Source organism: Vitis riparia, chromosome 17, assembly GCF_004353265.1.
Source record: "Vitis riparia cultivar Riparia Gloire de Montpellier isolate 1030 chromosome 17, EGFV_Vit.rip_1.0, whole genome shotgun sequence".
Taxonomy (NCBI): domain Eukaryota; kingdom Viridiplantae; phylum Streptophyta; class Magnoliopsida; order Vitales; family Vitaceae; genus Vitis; species Vitis riparia.
This window is the reverse complement of record NC_048447.1, coordinates 12,841,000-12,860,185: the sequence shown is the minus strand read 5'-3', so window position 1 is coordinate 12,860,185 and position 19,186 is coordinate 12,841,000. Positions and strand designations below refer to the sequence as shown.

Genomic DNA, 19,186 nt, shown 5'->3' with positions numbered 1-19,186 from the left:
GAAGGAATGAGGAAGACTTTTGGCCTTGCATATGGGCTGATGAGACTGTTCAAAAGATGAAAATTTCCTAGAAGGAACGAGGGAGACGTTTGCCATTGCGTATATAGGCTGTCAAAAGATGGAATTTTCTAAATCGAATGAGGAAACACGTTAGTCTTGATCTCTGTTTTGTATTCATCAAAAGTCAATTTGGAAAATCCTCGTGCTAACAATTATCATCATAAAAAAATTTATAATATTAATTATATAATTAGTTATAAAATTGATAATTGGATAATAAATTGAGTTTCTAATAATGTTTCGTTAATAAAAAAAATGTTTAAAAATTTTCTAAATTTGCACTTACGGTATGTATTTAGATTATGAATCTGTGATTGAAATATATGGTTCATTAGTTCATTATTGAAATTAATTCATTAATTTTTAGATTTTTTATTTGAGAAAGAGTATCAATTTTTAATTTTTTATTTTTAATTTAAATTTTACTATTTTAATTTGGCTGAGAATTAGATTAATTATGAGGCAAGACTGGAGGTCGTATGGGCAATTTTTTATTAATTTATTATTCAAATAAAGCAATTTTTATGTCCCCGATTTTGTTTTTGAGTAACAATTTATTTATTTATATATATATATATATATATATATATAAAGACAAAAACATCGGTCATATTCCGTTTATTTTATGATCACTCAGATTCCGGTCATATGAGAACAACTCCCACCAAGGTTTAGAGATGAGCCTGCACTATCCTGGGCTTTTCTCCAAATGGCAACCCTTGGTCTTCTAGCCCAGGCCCATAGCCCAAGTCGTGAAACGATGAGCCCATGAAACCTGCGTAAATCTGCTAAAAACCCTGACATTCTATTTGCCCACCATTTTTTCAAATTTGCTAAAGCAACAGCTCTGTGATTCCTAGTTTAAAATCAAAAATAAAATTAAGGCACTACTCTTTTAGTCAAAATTTGAGGCGGGTTAGGTATGCTTGATATATTTTTTAAATTAAAAATAATAAAGTCAAACTATATTATAATTGGAATTTGACCCGTTCAAAATCGTCCATACTCTAATTGACCTATTCAAGAAATCCAATATACCATCATTTATATAAAATTTTAAAAATAATAATATAATTTATTTGCACTATTCATTATTTTAAATTTTGTATTTTATTTTTTAATTTAGTTTAAGGTGATATTGATATTTTAAATTTTTATTAAATATAAAATAATTTAATCCGGTAGGGAGAAAGGATTATGATATAAATTCAAATTTTGTCAATAATTTATCCAAAAAAAATTAAAACTATTTTTCAAATGAATTTTAAAAACAACAATAAATTTTAATCATTTTTTGTTGCCAAAATTCCTGATTTTTTTCAAAAAAATAAATAAAATTATTAATAAATCATAAATTTTTGTAGATAATTAATTGAAAGTAAATAAAATTGATTTTATAAAATTTTATTTATTTTTTTCTTAGAGTTATAAAAAATATGATATATTTTCATATATAAATAAATAAATATAAATCTTAAAAAAAAAAAAAAAAATCTAGAAAGTGGTTTGAACAGAGATTCTTTCCCTCTAAGAATATCACTTTCAAACGTGGCAAGCTCACCTTCTGCATGCGCCAACCATCGAAGTGGACCTTTTTTCTTTTATAGGTTGAACCTCTCCCATGAAACATGCTGGGACGTTTGATTATGATCTGATGGTCCTAGTGGATCCCATCATCATCTTTGTCTGGCCCACCAAGTTGAGATGGACGGACAGATTGTGGACTCCAAAGTGTTGTGGCACACAATTTGGGTGCTATGCATACAAGAAAGATTTTCTCGAGAAAATCATTTGCTTTTGGGGCCTGGGAAAGTGGGTGCACCAAGCCAAAAAAGTGTTTCAAAATGGGCATGAGAAAAGTGCTTTGAATCTACTCCTCTCTGTTCTCCATCACATGAGCAGTCGAAAGGAATATATACTTAATTAATTACAATTATACTGATAATTAAATGCCTTAAGTGAAGCTGACGATCCAGTAGAATAGAATGATTTGTAGCACAGTAAGGACACACCACCCTTTTTGCTGTCCCAAAGAACAAAAAAAATTATCAGCAGGGAATGGAATCTGAAAACCCCAGTTGATCAGGCGCTCTTCCTGTAAGTTCTCTTAGACCCATTTCAGAAAATCAGAAACTGTGAAAGCCCATATTTTTTATTATTTTTTATTTTATTTTGTTCCTTTTAATTTTGGGCAAATTTTCTGGAATTTCCTTTTTGTTAAAGCAACTAGCTCATGAATCAAAAAGCGTGTTGTGTGGGCTGAAAGATAACTATTTTGAGCGTTGTTGTTTTTGTTTGCTTGGCAGATTGGTTGTACCCCTTTGATGGCGAATCCAAGAACAGAAGCTAATGGTTTTTGAGAGTATATGGAATTCAGCCATTCATATTGAGCAAGCTTGCAAAACACGATATATGAACATGCTCTAGAAAAGGAAATTTTTATCTGGGATTGACCGGTTACTGTGGTCAGAGTCTCAGAGATGGTTGTTTTTTTGTAGGGAACTTGGTATGGAAAAATACCCCTGAAATCATTTTCCAAAACCCTCTGGGGTTTTTAAAGCAGGCACTGGGTTTACTTTTCATTCTGGAGATTGGGTAGTTCCCTTTTGGTGTTCTTTGTGGAAATCAAGCTGCTCATGTTAATGGGTAGAAGTTGAACCCTTTTTTTTTTTTTCAATGTTCATCTTCTCAATGAATTCATTAAGAAACTTAAAACCCTTTGTTTTATTCTGTAGAATCTGGGTACCCTGCTTCTAAAGAAACGGATACTTGATTATCTTCCTTCTCTTAATGTAGCATTTGCTGCAGTTTTAAACTCTCTAGTTTTCGCTTTCCCTATATTTCGCCAATGTCTGAAAAGAGCATGCTACCCTCCAGGTTTCTTTTCTGCCTAATAACCATTTCCATGTTCCTTCTGATCCTTTCTTCTTTGTTCCTCCTTCAATTTAGCAATACTTCTTTCATACCCAATTCAGTTTTCAAGTTAATTCTTGTTAATAGCACATCAGTTTACTTCAAATCCAGTGGAAAAAATGAACAAACTAAGCTTCCTTTCGTTACTTCCGTAGCTTCACCTGTTGATAGTAAAAGACCCATGGGAAGAGAGGGGAGTTGTCAAATTTCCAATGCAAGCAAGAAAATGGATGCTTTAGGGCAAGGTAGAAGGAAGGGTTGTGACCCAAATCAAGCTCACCTTCGGGCATTTATGTATGACTTGCCTCCTGAATTTCATTTTGGATTATTGGGTTGGACAGGAAAGGCAAATCAGATATGGCCAAATGTTAGTAATCCAGGTCGAATCCCATCATATCCAGGTGGATTAAATTTACAGCACAGTATAGAGTATTGGCTAACCCTTGATCTTCTATCATCTGATACTCCGAATATAGCTAGACCTTGCAGTGCAATCAGAGTGAAGAATTCAAGTCAAGCAGATATAATCTTTGTGCCATTCTTTTCATCTCTGAGCTACAACAGGCATTCTAGGCTTCATGGAAAGGAAAAAGTTAGTGTTAACAAGATGTTGCAGGATAAATTGGTGAATTTTTTAATGGGTCAGGATGAATGGAAGCAATTGGGTGGGAAGAACCATCTAATTGTAGCTCACCATCCAAATAGCATGTTGGATGCAAGAAAGAAGCTAGGTTCTGCCATGTTTGTGCTTGCAGATTTTGGAAGGTACCCGGTTGAAATAGCAAATATTGACAAGGATGTGATCGCCCCTTACAAGCATGTTCTGAGGAGCAATCCTGTGGCAGATTCAGCCACATTTGAGGGGCGTCCCCTATTGGTGTATTTTCAAGGGGCAATTTATAGAAAAGATGTAAGTTCCTCAACTTCTCCATTATCATTAATCAATTGGAAATTAGTTTTGTGATGTTAACTTTGGAGCTTTGCTTCCTTTGCAAAATTGGTTAGTATGAATTCAGATAATACAATGACCTAAATGCTGAATAGCTCGTGATGTTCTGATTTAATGTGATTCAGACTCTCTAGTTCCTGCAATTTAAAAGATGGAAGTGTTCAATCCATCTTCCCCTTTTATTAAGACTTTGTCATGAATTACAAGCAGAGAAACTGAATAGACAACATGATTGCAAGCCCTGTCTATTAATCGCCATTCAAGCTATCCCTTTTCATAAATTTTTGTCATTGTTAACTCAACTTAGCCTCCATCCAACATCCAACTATTTGTGTTGGCTACATGAATGCTTCCTTGCCATTAATTCTTTTTAGAGCCATATCCTTCCTTGGATATATCCTCGCCCTTTTAGGTTCAAAAAGTTCTTTTTTAGGAAAAACAGAATGGGGGTTTTTTCTTGTAAACATTGAAACATAGATTGAATTTGCACTCATATGGTATATACACCCGTCTTTTTCCTAGTTCATCTAGAAGAACCTCATTTCTAAGATAGTTAGAATCATTTAATTGTTTCAAATTTGGTTTAGAAAATTTAAATAGGATCTCTAGTATATACATGGTTCAAAATATACCCTCACCTGTACATTCTGGTACAAGCTCATAAAGGAGTATGATATATGGAAATACCAACCATACTTCCATCCTTAAAATATTTGGCATCTTATAGGTGTTCAAACCACTATGAAATTGAATCATTCCCCTTTATTTTTATGTCGTCTGAAAGAACAAATCCGTTCTTTAAAATGGGCCCAGAACCAAAACTGATATGATAATTGAAAGTATCTTGTACTGAAATCTTGAAAGCGATCCCATTTTAGGAAGAAAAAGCAAAGCACACGTGAACAATAAACTAATTTTGTATGTTTCAATAGACAAAATGAACTCATGAAGAATCAGATGCTATGTTTCCTTTCTATCGGTTTGTTTTTTGCCCAAATTATCTTTGGACTAAATCTGTTGCTTTCAAATTTTCCAAATGATATTTTGTACCAAGTCGATCATTCTAATTTGTTGTGTTTGGATTTATTTTAGGGAGGAGCTATACGCCAGGAACTATATTATCTTCTCAGAGATGAGAAAGATGTACATTTCACGTTTGGTAGCGTTCGAGGGAATGGGATCAACGGGGCAAGTGAAGGGATGGCATCATCCAAATTCTGCTTGAATATTGCTGGAGACACCCCATCCTCAAATCGCCTCTTTGATGCCATTGTGAGCCATTGTGTTCCTGTCATAATAAGTGATGAAATTGAGCTACCATTTGAAGATGTTTTGGATTACTCTGAGTTCTGCATATTTGTCCGTGCATCTGATGCTGTAAAAAATGGGTTCCTACTGAATCTTCTTAGGGGAATCAAGAGAGAGAAGTGGACCAAAATGTGGGAGAGATTAAAGGAGATTGCTCACCACTTTGAATATCAATATCCATCTCAGGCAGGTGATGCTGTGGATATGATTTGGGGGGCAGTTTCACGCAAGATATCTTCAATTCAAAACAAACTCCACAGGAAGAATAGATACCGCAGATCTCAGATTCTGCTAAAGAGGAATTGAGATGACAACTGCCCACTTGAAAGATTGAGATACTTCCTGTCCCCAAATTCTGTATCTAATTGGGCTGGTTGTCAATTCCAAGTAAGGACAGAAGCTTTAAGAGATGCATGGCTCTGTATTAGCTACTTCTAGTCATACTTCATAAATTGGAGATTTTTCTTGTAGACTAGTTTTTACACAGAAAAGTGTTGTGGTTTCAGAGGTTTCTATTAATTTCTTTTGGTAAGAAAAAATAGGATGAGGGAAGATGATATGGGGTTGTGCTTTCAATTGAATAGTATTTCAGCCTATTCCTTTTTTGTGCTATACCATCAGGCAAATTAACCCAGCGCTTAAAGATTGCACGTACAGAAGAAATCTTGATTAAAATTTTATTGCACAGGATTGTTTTAACCTTTAAAGGCATGCAAAATGATGCAAAGAGGAGTATGTGATTGCAAATTTGTAATAGCAAGATCTCAAGCAAGATATAAATCTTTTTCTTCATAGGGAAAAACAACAGAATGCACTATATTTTGTATATGGAGCCAGTCGTCATCCTCAAAAACTATTCTGCTATTTGTTGGGTTCTAAATTTATACAACATGGGGAAGATGCTGGCTTACTGATGGGCTTTAGCAACTATTCTTTGGCTCTGTTTTAAGCAGAACGCTTTGAACTTAAAACTAAGAAATATAGAAATCCAACTAACCCATATTGAAAAACTGCTGAGGAAACACAGAATTCCCAGAACCCTCTGTGTTTCTTTGCATTAGGGATGGGCAGGAGCCATCTATTCCATTGCTGAACAGCAGCCTCCCTCACCTTCTGAAGTTGCAGCAGTTACAGCATATCAACTTCTGTTGTGTATAGGGTCTGATCCTCTTCGAACTCTTCTTTTGCTTGATTGATTAGGATCAGCCATTATTGAAGGTGCAGGCGCCAAACTCGGCTTTGTGTGCAGCTCCTTTGTGGCTACAGCCAGTAGAATACGCGAGTTCTTTAGGAATAGCACATGCCCACTGTGCCATCTGAGAGCAAGGTCTATGCTTCTCAGTGCATAGATCTTTTCTGGTTGAACAGCAAGAAACCCAACAAATATAACAAGGATCACCACCCTATAGGCAGAAGAAGCCATGCCTCCACACTGCAAAAACAAGAGGAAGAGAGAGGGCACCTCTTGTTTTCAGTACTAATGATGAGAGAATAAGTAGCAAGTCTGAGACTCCAATCCTTGTATGCCTCTATGCCTTAGTCATTCCTGTAGAGGTTTTTATCTTTTATGGGATTTGGAAGGCTAAAAAGCATAAAAGCATAATAGGGGCCCAAAACATGTAGAGAAGTTTCAGATTCATCTCAATCATAAGCCTGCTATAGAAGCAATAAAAAGGCTGTTTAAGAAGACTCTTGACAGGTTTGAATAAAAGTTGGAACACCACCCTTGGGAAGCCAAGTATCTTTTCATTGGTTCCCCTACATCTGCATAATTTGCATTGCTCTTTTTTACCAAACAAAGACCAACCCAGTCTTGCCATCCAACCATTCAGCCCCAGCTGCGATCAGCAGCTCCATTGAATTTTATTTTTAAGTGGGCATCTGCTAGACATTTTATTGAATCAGAAAAGTTCAGGACATGTGATTTATATAACATAGAATCCCTTTTGGTTACTGAGAAAATGGAGTTAGTGTTTGAAATGAAAAGGGTAAAATCAAATTTATAGAAATAAGTGGCTTGGGTAGGAGAAACAAAGGCATAAGCCAGCTGAGAAATTGAGAATGCAACAGTAGCAAGAAAACCGTTTAAAGTAGAGATGTTGGGGGGTTAGGGTGGGGAATAGAAACCTCCCCTAGAAAAGGTGAAACAACCAAACCCATGCTTTATGCTTAACTAACTTTTGAATTCCAAGCTCTTCTCTCTATGCAACAAAAATTACAGTCTTAGTTTCTTGTGCTGAATGGGATCCCTTTATGCTTTTCTTTGGTCTCTCTTTGGATAATTGCCCCATCCGCCCCACCCATGCCCTCCATTCAAAGTTTCAATTTAGCTTCTCCATACTCTATCTGCCCTTCCCATGTTTCCTTCTTTCTTTATACATGTGTTTTTTTCTCGATTACCCATGTAGACTCTCTTTCTCTTTTTCTTCTTTCTATTTCATAGAATTAGAATATCAAACTAGAAAATTTCCTAAGGGCATAGCCTACAAGCTGGTTGTGGTGTTCCAAGGAGGAAGTGGACTGGTCATGGTCCAAGCTAAAATACCCAACAGCCAAGATACCCAAATAGTGTGGGACTTTGCTTTTGGCACTGCATTAAAGCAAAAGATAGGAATGAACGGTTGCTTTCCAAAACCATCCTTCACCATCAAATTTAACTTTTAACACCACTCGCACAGGGCCTCTTGCACTCGGTATCATCCAAAGGAAAATCACCTCTGCACCCATCCATGTGCATCTCACACATCCATTTGAATCATCTATGAGTTCCTGCATCTCCAATTTTGCCTCTATATACATGCATGCTGCATATGGATTTGCCAAACTTCTTTCAAACATGATATCACACAAAAACTGACGAATATGCCCCTTATACTTGGAACCCACTTCATTTTTTAAAATACTTAAAGAGCCACAAGGTTTAATTTAATAAAAGAAATCATTTAGTATAGCTCTGCAGACCCTCAAGATTGGCCCTATAGTTGTAGGATTCCAATATCTTGGCTTCAAATAAAGGGTATGATAAGATGTCCCATTCAAATTGGTTGTGTCCCTGCAGAATGTCTTTGTCCAAATTAGTCATCAACCCAATTATCTAGACAAATAATAAAAAGTTTGGCTTTTTTAAGCAAAATATAGGCATAACCACAAATCCATCAACCAATTTGTCTTTTTATGCCCCTTTTCTCTAAGAAGGAAACTAGAGTAAAGGGATTATTTGGAGCAGATCCACCAAAGACTCATCTAAGCCAGAGCCCTATACAACAGAATGATAGAAAATCAAGAAAAGATCAAGTTAACATGTAAAATTCAGGCAGCCCAGGATCACCGAAGGTAATTTAGGTCCATGATCTGTGCTGCAGAGATTCAACTTTTCAGATCATCTAACACATATCAGGGATCCAATAGCAGTACACCAAGTACCAAATCAAAGATGCTTCAATTAGGACTAGCATTGTTGTAATGAAGCTCCTGGGTTATGTAAGAGGTCGGAGAAAGGGTTAATTGACTGGGACCCTCTATCTCCCATAAGGACCACCTGATTATTGGGCACTTGACGAGGGGATAACATCAAGAACCAATACAACAATCCATACACACATGTAGAGCATGGCTATTAGTTCCTCATTCCAGAAGAATGACTAAAAGTTAACTAATGCAGCGCTAGAAGGCTTCAATATAATATTGGATGCCATCCTCAGTCCAGAACCTCATTTCAGCTGTGAATCATGTGCACATCATGGCATCAGTGATGTTGCCAATAAGTAATATGCAAAGGAAACTAACAGTACTAAAATGTAGAAATGGCAAGGGTTTGGAGATCTGGTTTGGCTTTCTTGTTTTACAAGTTCAATTTATATGTCATGAATGAATGTGTTTGCTTGCTTCATATATCATCCAAGTGACATAACCCATCAAACAAGATGAGAATATTCAGAATAACTGTTCCATTCAGTTAAATGATGATAAAAGATAATAAACTAGTACAGGCATGAATAATCTGCTTTACCTTCACATAGTTCAGAGACATTCAAAACGGTTTGTTAATCTGTAGGTAACTCTACCAACATAATAAGTTTCCAAGGTAGCAAAAGTACTATGCTGTGAGACCCAACATATATGTACAAACATAATGTAGAAATTAAAAAAAAAAAAACAAAAAGACAAAAAAGAAAAAAAGGGAAACGTGAAGCTTCTGGGTTTTTCAAATAAACCCACCAAGGATACAACTTGACAGGCACAGAAACACAGCCCTCTAATTTTTTCCCGTCCATAGTTTGTAAGGCTAATAACAATACACTCAAATTCCAGTTGTAACACACCCTCTTCTTATATGCAGACGCTTACCAGAGTTGATGAACCCCAAATTATTGAAGTGGCTCCTGATGTGGAGTCACTGCAGGTCCCGGTGCTAATGTAAACTGCAAGCCTCTATGTTGCCCAGCCTGCAGCATAAATGCAACTTCGGTTGCTGCCAATGCTGCTGCAGCTTCCTGATTAAACAAAAAAACATAAATAAATAAGAAAATCATGTAACCAACAATTTAGTCACCCATTACACACAGAAGCACTTATATGGATACCACTTATACATGGTGTTGGTAGTTAGGGGAGAAATTTATTTAGGAATAAACCCACTCCAAGAACCGTCACTTCAATGGTTGATACGGAAAATCATTTCATGAACAGAATTCTCTTTAAAGAGTTTGGCTAGGAGCATAACAACTGTCTCAATTCTTAAGATTTCCATGACGTTCCAATTGTCAGTAGTGGAAAAATTTTATTGGAAAACAGATGAACTCTAATGTTTCCATTGGTGTTTTCCAACATGAAGAATAGACACAACTGCATTTTTTCTTAAGATTTCCTGAAGGAGAATATTTTTTCTCTTCATATTTTATTCTATACAAAAATGCAAAGCCAAACACTAACCTGTCTTTGTCTTCGACGCTGCAATATACTGATAGCCCAGGCCATAATGTAGCAAGGGAGAAGGAAACCAGCAGCTCGAAGCAGGAAAAGCTGTCAAGCATCCATATGTATTTTAATGGTGAAACCACTTCCATGCAACCATGGATATATACAAGTATAGACACATACAAGCACACAAATTATTATCAAATGAATAGTACACATATCTCACTCACCGAGAAAAAGTTGGAAGCATCATCATCCCCATCAGCATTGGTGATGTTCAGCGCATGCCTCAGAAGTAGAAGAGCCATTAACTGTCAAGAAACAGATAAAGTAAGGTTCCTCAGGCAACCATAATGGGAGGGGATGTAATGTAAGAATTGAAATTTTAAACTGATAAAAAGAGCCAACAGTGACAAAAAATACAAATGAGAAAATGCAAGTGATAATGCAGGTGTTTCCAAGGCGTGGGCTTGGACAGAAAACGAAGGTAACAAGGCCAAGTAATCATGACCCTACAGGCCTGCATCAGGACCCATGCACCACCCACCAATGAAACACCAATTCAAAAGGAGGAAAAAGATAAAAATAAATAAAGAAAAGAAGCCGCTTAATGTAACAAGGACCAGTTTTCAAAAGGTTCAATAGTGTCAGATTTTGAATATTTGGGGGACAGAAAAATTCTTTCATGGTCATCCTCTCTTGAGCATAAACAACTTCATAAAGTAAAATATGCCATAGTGATGATAAATGACAAATCCATTAGGATAATGAAGCTAAAAGATTAAGCAAATGGTGGTTGCCTAGAGAAACTTGTTAAAAGTGAAATATTAGCGGAATGCAGCAGCACTGCAACATTACCTTCCTTTATTGTTAAATAATAAATAACACCGCTTATGCCTTATTCTACTATATAAGTGTTCTCACTTCCAATACTCAATACACCATCCTATCCTTAGGCATCATTGTCATTATTTCCTTTATGGATAACATTAATTTTTCTTCCATGCAAACCACCCACATCCCCACTTGCCATCGGAGTCAAGACTCAAGGGCTGAGGTGTTGTGCTTACAATGGCATGTAACCAAGCATCACGGTTATAATGGCTTACAATTAGGGCCGCAGAGCGGCAAAATGCAGCTCCACTGGCATTTGTATCAGCATACTCTTCATACTCAGCCTCCAGAAAATGGCGCTCTGCTGCTGCCATTGCCAAAAGTCGAGGATCATTTAAATCCAAGGGAGTACCAGAGATTGTCCAACCCTCACTGTAAGACAAATCCAAGAAATGAAAGAATCAAGGTAAAAGCATTACTGATGAAGTGTCTACCCAACAGATTTAGCTTTCAAAATTAAGCCATGTAAGGATGCAAAGGCACCCAAACTTTGACATAGACACAGGTGTGGGTGGCCTGTCCTTCATAGCAAATGCAACCAAACCTAACTGATGCAGACAAAGGTGTTCAATTTCACCTTATGTTAGGCATAAATATAAGACGCAATATTTATTTTAGGTTTATTATTATTTAGTGATACAGTTTTATCAACTTGCATCACCAACCACTACCTAAATAAAAGGCAGAAAAAAAAATGTGCATGCACATGCACATGGAGAGGCATACATACTCACAGGGGAAAAGAATTGCAAAATAATTTCAATGGACAAAGATGGGTTACCAGGCAGAGGGCAGATACAAGGTGTCCAACACAGTAAAAAATAAAAAATTATAAGTGCCCTTCTACATAAAAAGTGATGTTCATTTTGCCATCTGCATACCATATTAAGGATTCCTTTGGGATAGCCTCCCAATTTTGGCTTTAGCTGAAAGTTGAAGCTAAAGCCAAAATCATAGCAATAATGGTATAACAAAAATTTTATTAAAAATGAAGTAGCTTCCTACATAAGCCAAAAATTGAGCTTCTAGAAAAACATTTTCCTAGCTTTCGTATTATGGTTTTTCAACTCATAAGCTCTCTTAACAAAATTGGCCAAACAAGTAGAAAAACTCTTATTTAGCTTAAAAAGAACTTTGGGCCTCTCAAAATCAATTCAAACAAGGATGAAAATTTTTCAAAAAATAAATTGGAATAATAAACTCATAAGACAAAAATAAACATCCAAGCAAATAAAGAGTCAAAAACTTACCTGATATCAATTGTAGCATCCTCAGACTGTGGAGGAGGTGGTGGAGCAGTATAGCCAGGTTGATAAGGCTGCAAATTAGGGAAGTTATTTTAACAAAATTCAATACATCAATCTTGACGTGGCAGCTCATACCATCATCACTTTAAATTAACCAGGAAGCTAAAGAGTTCTACAGCAATGCATGGACATATTTACTGGATACACTAGGATAACCTCAGGAATCTGTTTGCATCATTTGTCTCACCATGGGTCTTAGAATAAAATAAAATTTTTCTTAAATATGCTTATAGTCACATCATTCATTAACAACCAAAAAAGAGCTAAATTAAATTTGTAGCCAATTTCAAAATAATAATAACATCAAGTAGTAGTAGTAGTAGTAGTAGTAGTAGTAGTAGTAGTAGCAGTAGTAGCAGTAGCAGTAGCAGTAGCAGTAGTAGTAGTAAAAATAATCATGATGCTCTTGAGGCATGGCTAAGTGGCAAAGCATTGGGGAGGGTTTGAGTAGTAGTAGTAGTAGTAGTATATAAAATAAATTTTTTCTTAAATATGCTTATAGTCACATCATTCATTAACAACCAAAAAAGAGCTAAATTAAATTTGTAGCCAATTTCAAAATAATAATAACATCAAGTAGTAGTAGTAGTAGTAGTAGTAGTAGTAAAAATAATCATGATGCTCTTGAGGCATGGCTAAGTGGTAAAGCATTGGGGAGGGTTTGTGGGAGGATTCCAAGTTTAAGTCCCCAACGGGGACAAAATTTACCTGTCAAAAATAAATAAATAAATAATATAACGAAACATAGCAAAGAAGTCCACGAATACTATTATTCCTTATTAATTCAGGAGAGAATTATTTGTGATAGTTTCAAACAACCCTTTAATTATCAGCATATAGAGAGATTTAGGTATGGATCTTTCGTAACAAGTGGGCAGAGATTAGAAGTGTTGGATTTGTATAATGTTAAGAGAAAAGGCTGAGTTCCAAAACTTGCACGCCCAGGCAATTTGTCCCTGTTCACTCAATGTGAAAGTTTTCCCATTTGAGAAAGACATAAAATGGTCATCATGAATGTGAACAAGAATCGATAAAACAGACTTCTAGATCACATTTCCCTGACAACCTGTATATAGAGGTGACACATGTTAGCCCAGAAAGGAAACAGATGATGAACAGTAGCCTAGAAAGGAAACAGACGATGGAAAACTATGTGAAGGAAAATTCACAAGAGGACAAGGTAACTCATGAGAAAAGTAGTGTCTAGAAGTAAAATTATAATCACCAAGCAAGTGCCCATTTTCTTTTCCATAATAAATCTAATGTGAATCCTGCAAAATGAAGCTGAAAGATCAACTTCTTGCAACAAACACATCAATGTGCATGCATAAAAGAATCAACTTCCAAGACTGGTGATTTGATTCACTGTACATTTCATCACGTGTGATGCCTTTTGTGATCCATCATCACACCACAACTTAAGTTGTGATAAACCAACAGAAATATACTAATAATATAGTATCATGGCTAGCTTAGGAAACCAAACAATTTGCATAATGCCGTCAAAATGTAATACCTATTAATATAAATCTCAAATATAAACATTTATGCAACTACAAATGAGATGTACTTGGAGATAACGGCTAGGAATTAAGAAGCAAATCATACCTGATGACAGATCTCGCAAGTTACATCTCCTTTCTCATTGCACCATCGTTGAACACATTTCCTATGAGCAAACTGGATGAGACAGAGGTGTCAGTTTGGTACTAGTCTAGGAAATAATTCCAAAGAACCAACACATTAAACATTTTTCCCATGTCTGTGAGTGGGTGGGTGTGGGTATGGGGGTGTGTGCAGTTGAGGCACATAAAATGAATTGGAGACACTAGTGATGATGGTAAAATATTTTCCCTCATTTTTTTCAATGTAGGGCGGGGGATAGGTGGGTAAAGGGCTTTAAAACAGGGTGACCATGCCTCTTAGGCATTCCCAATCACCAGATACACACAGATGAGAACTCTGTAAGCAACCTACTTCATCGATTGTAGTAACTAATAACACAAAAAGCAAATCATTAATGCATGTGGGTAGGAAAAAGTTCTAAATTGTGATTTTTAAGCAATAATTCTAACATGTGAGCTATAAGGTGACTGGCCTGAAGAAGAACAAACCAAAATTTCCCCAGAACCACTTGTCAAGTAAAATTAATATTCAGTCAAATTATAGAGAAAACTATAGAAACAAACTTGCTATACAAATAAAAAGTGGACAAGCAATTAGTAGTGTACATAAAGGTAGATGGCACCCTTGAGGTGCAAGGACCTATAAACACAAAATGCTAGGCACTATGTGCCAGGCAGAACATTCCGTGTAAAAACAAGAAGCTATTTTTTTCTTTTCTAATCAGAAACAGTAAATTCATTGCATCATGATTCACAAGTGCATTATGCTAATTTTTTGTAAATATAACCAAAAAACATATTGGTCCTATTTTCAGTTTGTAGTTTGCTTACCCATTCCATTTAAGCTGGATATCTAGTTCCACGCTATTGGGAGAATAGGCAACAGGAACAGCAGAAATAGACCCATCGTAACACATATGAGAATTCAATATGTACATGACGCAACACAGTTAATATATTACCCATCCCACTAGTACTTCGGATAAGTAACGGCCTTGATAGCATCCACCACCAAATATATCAATCATGTAACGTCATAATACTGAAATGTTGATTTTCATACATTCTGATAAAATAAATCCACTAAACCAAAAAAAGAAAGGGAGCACAACCAAAGTACACACATTGTATACAAGGCTAGATCCAAAAAGAGAAGGAAAACAACAAAGGTACACCATTGCTTATATATCCACAGGAAATTGCACTGCTGACCATTTGAGATCACAAATCACCACAGAAGAAAGAATTTACAACAGACTCCTTTCAACATAGAAATGGACCACTCTTTCCCACATATTCTTACCAATAACAAACCTCTTTCCCCCTGTTACTACATTTATTTTGCCATAAAAAGGGAACACACTCAGAACACACTAGAAACATACACATACACATACATCATGCAGAAATCTTCCTTGCTTTTCCTATAAGCAAGAAGGACAAACCCACCATGCAAGTCATGTATTTCTTCATGCCCACAAAACTCTTTCTGAGTTAAAATTAGAGCCAACCCAAGGTCCCAAACAGGATAAAAAACAACACTATAGAATAAAACGTTGGGTGATTGGCAATATTGACAACAATGAATTATAAAATGCACCAACACCGTACATAACTAACCTAACACAAACAAAAGTATCTAAATTTTTCGAAACACAAATAACAAATGCAGTAAGCATACAACCTGCAAGGAGAAACATAATCCAACACATTCCAACATCGCAGTATTAAAAACCCAAGCATTCTAGAATTTCGGTATCAAAAATCAAAATATTATTAGGGGAAATTACCTTCAAACTGCCACTGCAAGCACAAGGTATCTCCAAATTCTTGATGCTATCCTCTTCTTGACAAATGCGGCATTCCACCGTCTGAATGAGTGGTTCTTCTTCCTCCGGCCCATGATGTTCCTCCAGCCCCTTATCTTCAAGGGCGGAAGTGGACGGATCGACTGTGTGACTGCAAGAACCCTCATCCCCACCCTCAGATGATCCTGAGACTTCAGTTCCTTGCAGCGATTGCAGAGTTTGAGGTGTTATCAGGCGGTCCACACACAAAACCAGGTGATCACCCATTCCTACGCCGACAAAAGCTCATTACTCAAAACAAACATAGCTAGCAATTCATTTAAATCCAAACAATTTGCTGACTTAACTATAAATTGCTCTAACATATCAGGTTAAAAAACTTAAAAATACAAACATAAATAAAAAAACCTGCCCTGCTTGGCTGCTGAGAGAATGCGGGAAAGAGAGGAAAAAAAATTGTAATTTGAAAACCCAGAAAATTGAGACCACCACTCACGACTCAACTGATCCCAATATGACTCTTTTTTTTTTTAATTTGACTTTTCCATATTTCAGAAACCAAAAATTCCTTCTTCCTTTATTTTATTTTCTTCAGTTTTCTCACCAACCAAACAGAGGGTTAAGGATCACCACCCATTTCATTATCCATAAACACATTCCCAAAATAAAAATAAAAAATAAATTCAGAAAATTTGATCCTTTGATCCAGTTGGATTTCTCCAAAAATGCTTCCATTTTCCTTAAAAACATTCCCATGGAAAATAAAAGAGAGCAATTTTCTGAGAAGAAGATTGTCGCCACACAATTCAATGCCCCCAAAAAAAAAAAAACCTAGAAATTGACGATCAAGATGAAAATAAGATGTACCTGAAAGGCTGAAACCGCTCTTGTAATCGGTCAGAGAAAAGGGAAAACAAGAAATTCAAACTTCGATTTGGAAGATTTTGATGGATTTTTCTTCTTTTTTTTTTCTATCTTTTATTATAGATCCTGTATCTGCTTTATAGCCTCGGGTAAGAAAACCGAGCCTGTTTTAGGTTCAGTAACGTCCGTTTAACGTCAATCGGAGACTTCTTCCGTCTCCTAGTCAATGGTTTTATTCTCTATAACGGACGTCACACGCGCTTGTTGTGGTTTTACCTCTTTACCCTTTTTCTGTCTTTTGTATCCTATTTTTTTCCTTATCCTTCTATGAAAATATCAAGTATATTTTTCATATATGGAATACCAAATATATATATATATATATAGTTTTTATAGAAGGAACATAATTTATAACATAATTTCAAATAACACCCATTTAATAGATTGCATTGAATAGTTTCAAATAACATAATTTAGACGGTATACACATTATCATATTTTAATTTTCAATCAAATTATTTTAAAATTTATAATTAATAAAAAGATATAATTGAGGGGGAAATAATATCATTTATTAATATTAGGATTAGGATGAGAGTGGCTGATGAACATTTGCTTTCAGAAAGTATGGAAACTCCCAATGTGGGCCCACATTGCGCGTACAGTTCACATCAGAATCATTCATTTTGGTCGCAGCGCTCTTAAATGGGTGGGCCAATTTTTTATTTCATTGATATTATTTTTCAAACAATTGATTAGAAATAAAATTTTTAAATAATTTATAAATTTACATTAAAATCATTTTTTAAAAATATTATATTTTTAAAAATATATATATTCGTAATCATTCTTTTTATAGAATTTAAATTAAAATATGTAATATTCGAGGTCCCTTAAAGTCCAAGGAAAAAGAAGGTGAAATTGGAAGGAAAATGCAGGGAGGTTAGGTGGGGGTTTGGGTTAGAAAATTGTACCACAACAAGTCATATGATTCAATGTTGAAGGTTACGTTGTGAAAAGGACAATCAAATCACAATCAAAATGTCTGTCAAGCATTATGACTTTACATTAATTATTTCATGATATTTTTTTTTGAATAAAAATGACCTTAAGTCTTTTCTTCCTCAGGGCAATAAAAATGTCAAATTTCAAAAAGAATGAATAAAAGGCTTATCAAATTTGTCGGTATTTTTTATATAAGATGATGGGTGTGTTAAATTATAATTGCATATTGTTAAAATACCGAAACATTTATCCATCAATACGTATTTAACATAGGAGATTTCCTTGGACTTCAAGCTTTTCATGGACATCTTTTAAGACTTCAAAACATTATCAACTAAATCAAAATGTTTGACTTTAACATTTCTTAAAATTTAGGTTATAGCATACACGGAGATGTTCAAGCAAGTACCTAATTGTCACGTAAATGTTTAAGCGGTCATTTAGTTGTCATCCAAATGTCTAGATGATCATCTAGTTGTCATGTGAATGTCTAAACAATCATCCATTTGCTCCTATCGTAGGATAAAATGATTACTGAAAGCAAAATGGATGACGACTTACCTTGAGAAGTGATTTTTAGCTATCCAACACCATATGGACCATACAAATGTCAAATAGTTAGACATTTTAACTTTTATATAGAGATTCTATACTTTATTTATAGAAGATAGTAGAATTACTGATTCCGTGTCCAGCTGGTGTACCTTAGTTTCTGTCCTCAGACAGGAGTAATCAACAAAATTTATAACCTATATCACCATGTACTAGGATAGTTTCAACTAGTATAGCATAGTGACTCTGAGATTGTTTACTGGAAAGAGTTTTCAACTTACAACTGATAATAATTCAAAGTTGAATTGATGTTTTTTCATTTCAAGGTTAGCTTTAAAAAAAAACATAATCTTTGGTTGAAAAGGGATTGGTTTTAAGCTAACCAAAAACAAAGTGATAGGAATTACTTATAAAGAAAAACATTTCTTGGAGTTTTAGGATCACTGGGGTCAAGCTCCTAATACAAAAACAAAGTTCTGATCACTTGAATCTTTTCCTCGTATTAGAGAATTAACATATAGTTATTTCTCTAACCGGTGTGGTAAAGATGCTTCCTTTTATGGATTCAAACACTAACTCCCTCTCACTGATTCATCTTGCAATGGCACGTGCCTCTCACCTAACATTTACCATTCAAGGTAATCCTTAACCTTGGATTTCCCTTCACAAGCTCGCAAGAGATAACTAATGAATGTCTCCTTAAAGTCCAAAAGTTTACCAAGTGTTGGCAATTCTAGAAAATCCTACCTTCAAATCATCTCTCAAAGTCTCGCAACAGATAAACTAGTGCATCTCAATGGACGGATATCACTTGCCTTACCAAGTGTTGGCCCAGGTGATTTAAAGGCGTTTTAAGTTAACTAAAAACATAGAAACCATTAACGGGTTACACTTTTTTTTTCTTCATTAAAAGCTAAAACAACAAAACTCTCAATTCTTGCATTCGGCACCTTACCCAGCTACCTTAGCTCCAAGAGACAAAAA

The 19,186-nt window shown here is 35.4% G+C and overlaps 2 protein-coding genes across 2 annotated transcripts; one reads left to right on the top strand and one right to left on the bottom strand.

The window, feature by feature from the left end:
• The first annotated feature begins 1,915 nt into the window (after positions 1-1,915).
• LOC117934513 (probable arabinosyltransferase ARAD1) lies at positions 1,916-5,824 on the top strand. Its single transcript, XM_034856230.1, has 3 exons — positions 1,916-2,157; positions 2,367-3,883; positions 5,015-5,824. Exons 2-3 carry the CDS (start codon positions 2,909-2,911, stop codon positions 5,534-5,536), a joined length of 1,497 nt encoding a protein of 498 aa, XP_034712121.1. The 5' UTR covers positions 1,916-2,157; positions 2,367-2,908; the 3' UTR covers positions 5,537-5,824.
• Positions 5,825-9,094: 3,270 nt separating this feature from the next.
• LOC117934514 lies at positions 9,095-16,784 on the bottom strand. The gene is made up of 8 exons (XM_034856231.1): positions 16,649-16,784; positions 15,764-16,050; positions 13,957-14,028; positions 12,292-12,359; positions 11,257-11,413; positions 10,378-10,458; positions 10,163-10,252; positions 9,095-9,723 (listed from the first exon to the last, which is right to left on the bottom strand). The coding sequence occupies exons 2-8, from the start codon at positions 16,046-16,048 to the stop codon at positions 9,598-9,600; spliced, it is 879 nt and encodes a 292-aa protein (XP_034712122.1). The 5' UTR covers positions 16,049-16,050; positions 16,649-16,784; the 3' UTR covers positions 9,095-9,597.
• Positions 16,785-19,186: the final 2,402 nt, after the last annotated feature.

Coding starts and splice junctions, on each gene's coding strand:
- LOC117934513 (XM_034856230.1), top strand. CDS start 2,909: ATGTCTGAAAAGAGCATGCTACCCTCCAGGTTTCTTTTCTGCCTAATA. Junction 3,884..5,014: donor GGGCAATTTATAGAAAAGAT/GTAAGTTCCTCA, acceptor GATTTATTTTAG/GGAGGAGCTATACGCCAGGA.
- LOC117934514 (XM_034856231.1), bottom strand. CDS start 16,048: ATGGGTGATCACCTGGTTTTGTGTGTGGACCGCCTGATAACACCTCAA. Junction 14,029..15,763: donor CTTGCAGTGGCAGTTTGAAG/GTAATTTCCCCT, acceptor TGTCTCATCCAG/TTTGCTCATAGGAAATGTGT. Junction 9,724..10,162: donor AGCGTCGAAGACAAAGACAG/GTTAGTGTTTGG, acceptor TTGTTTAATCAG/GAAGCTGCAGCAGCATTGGC.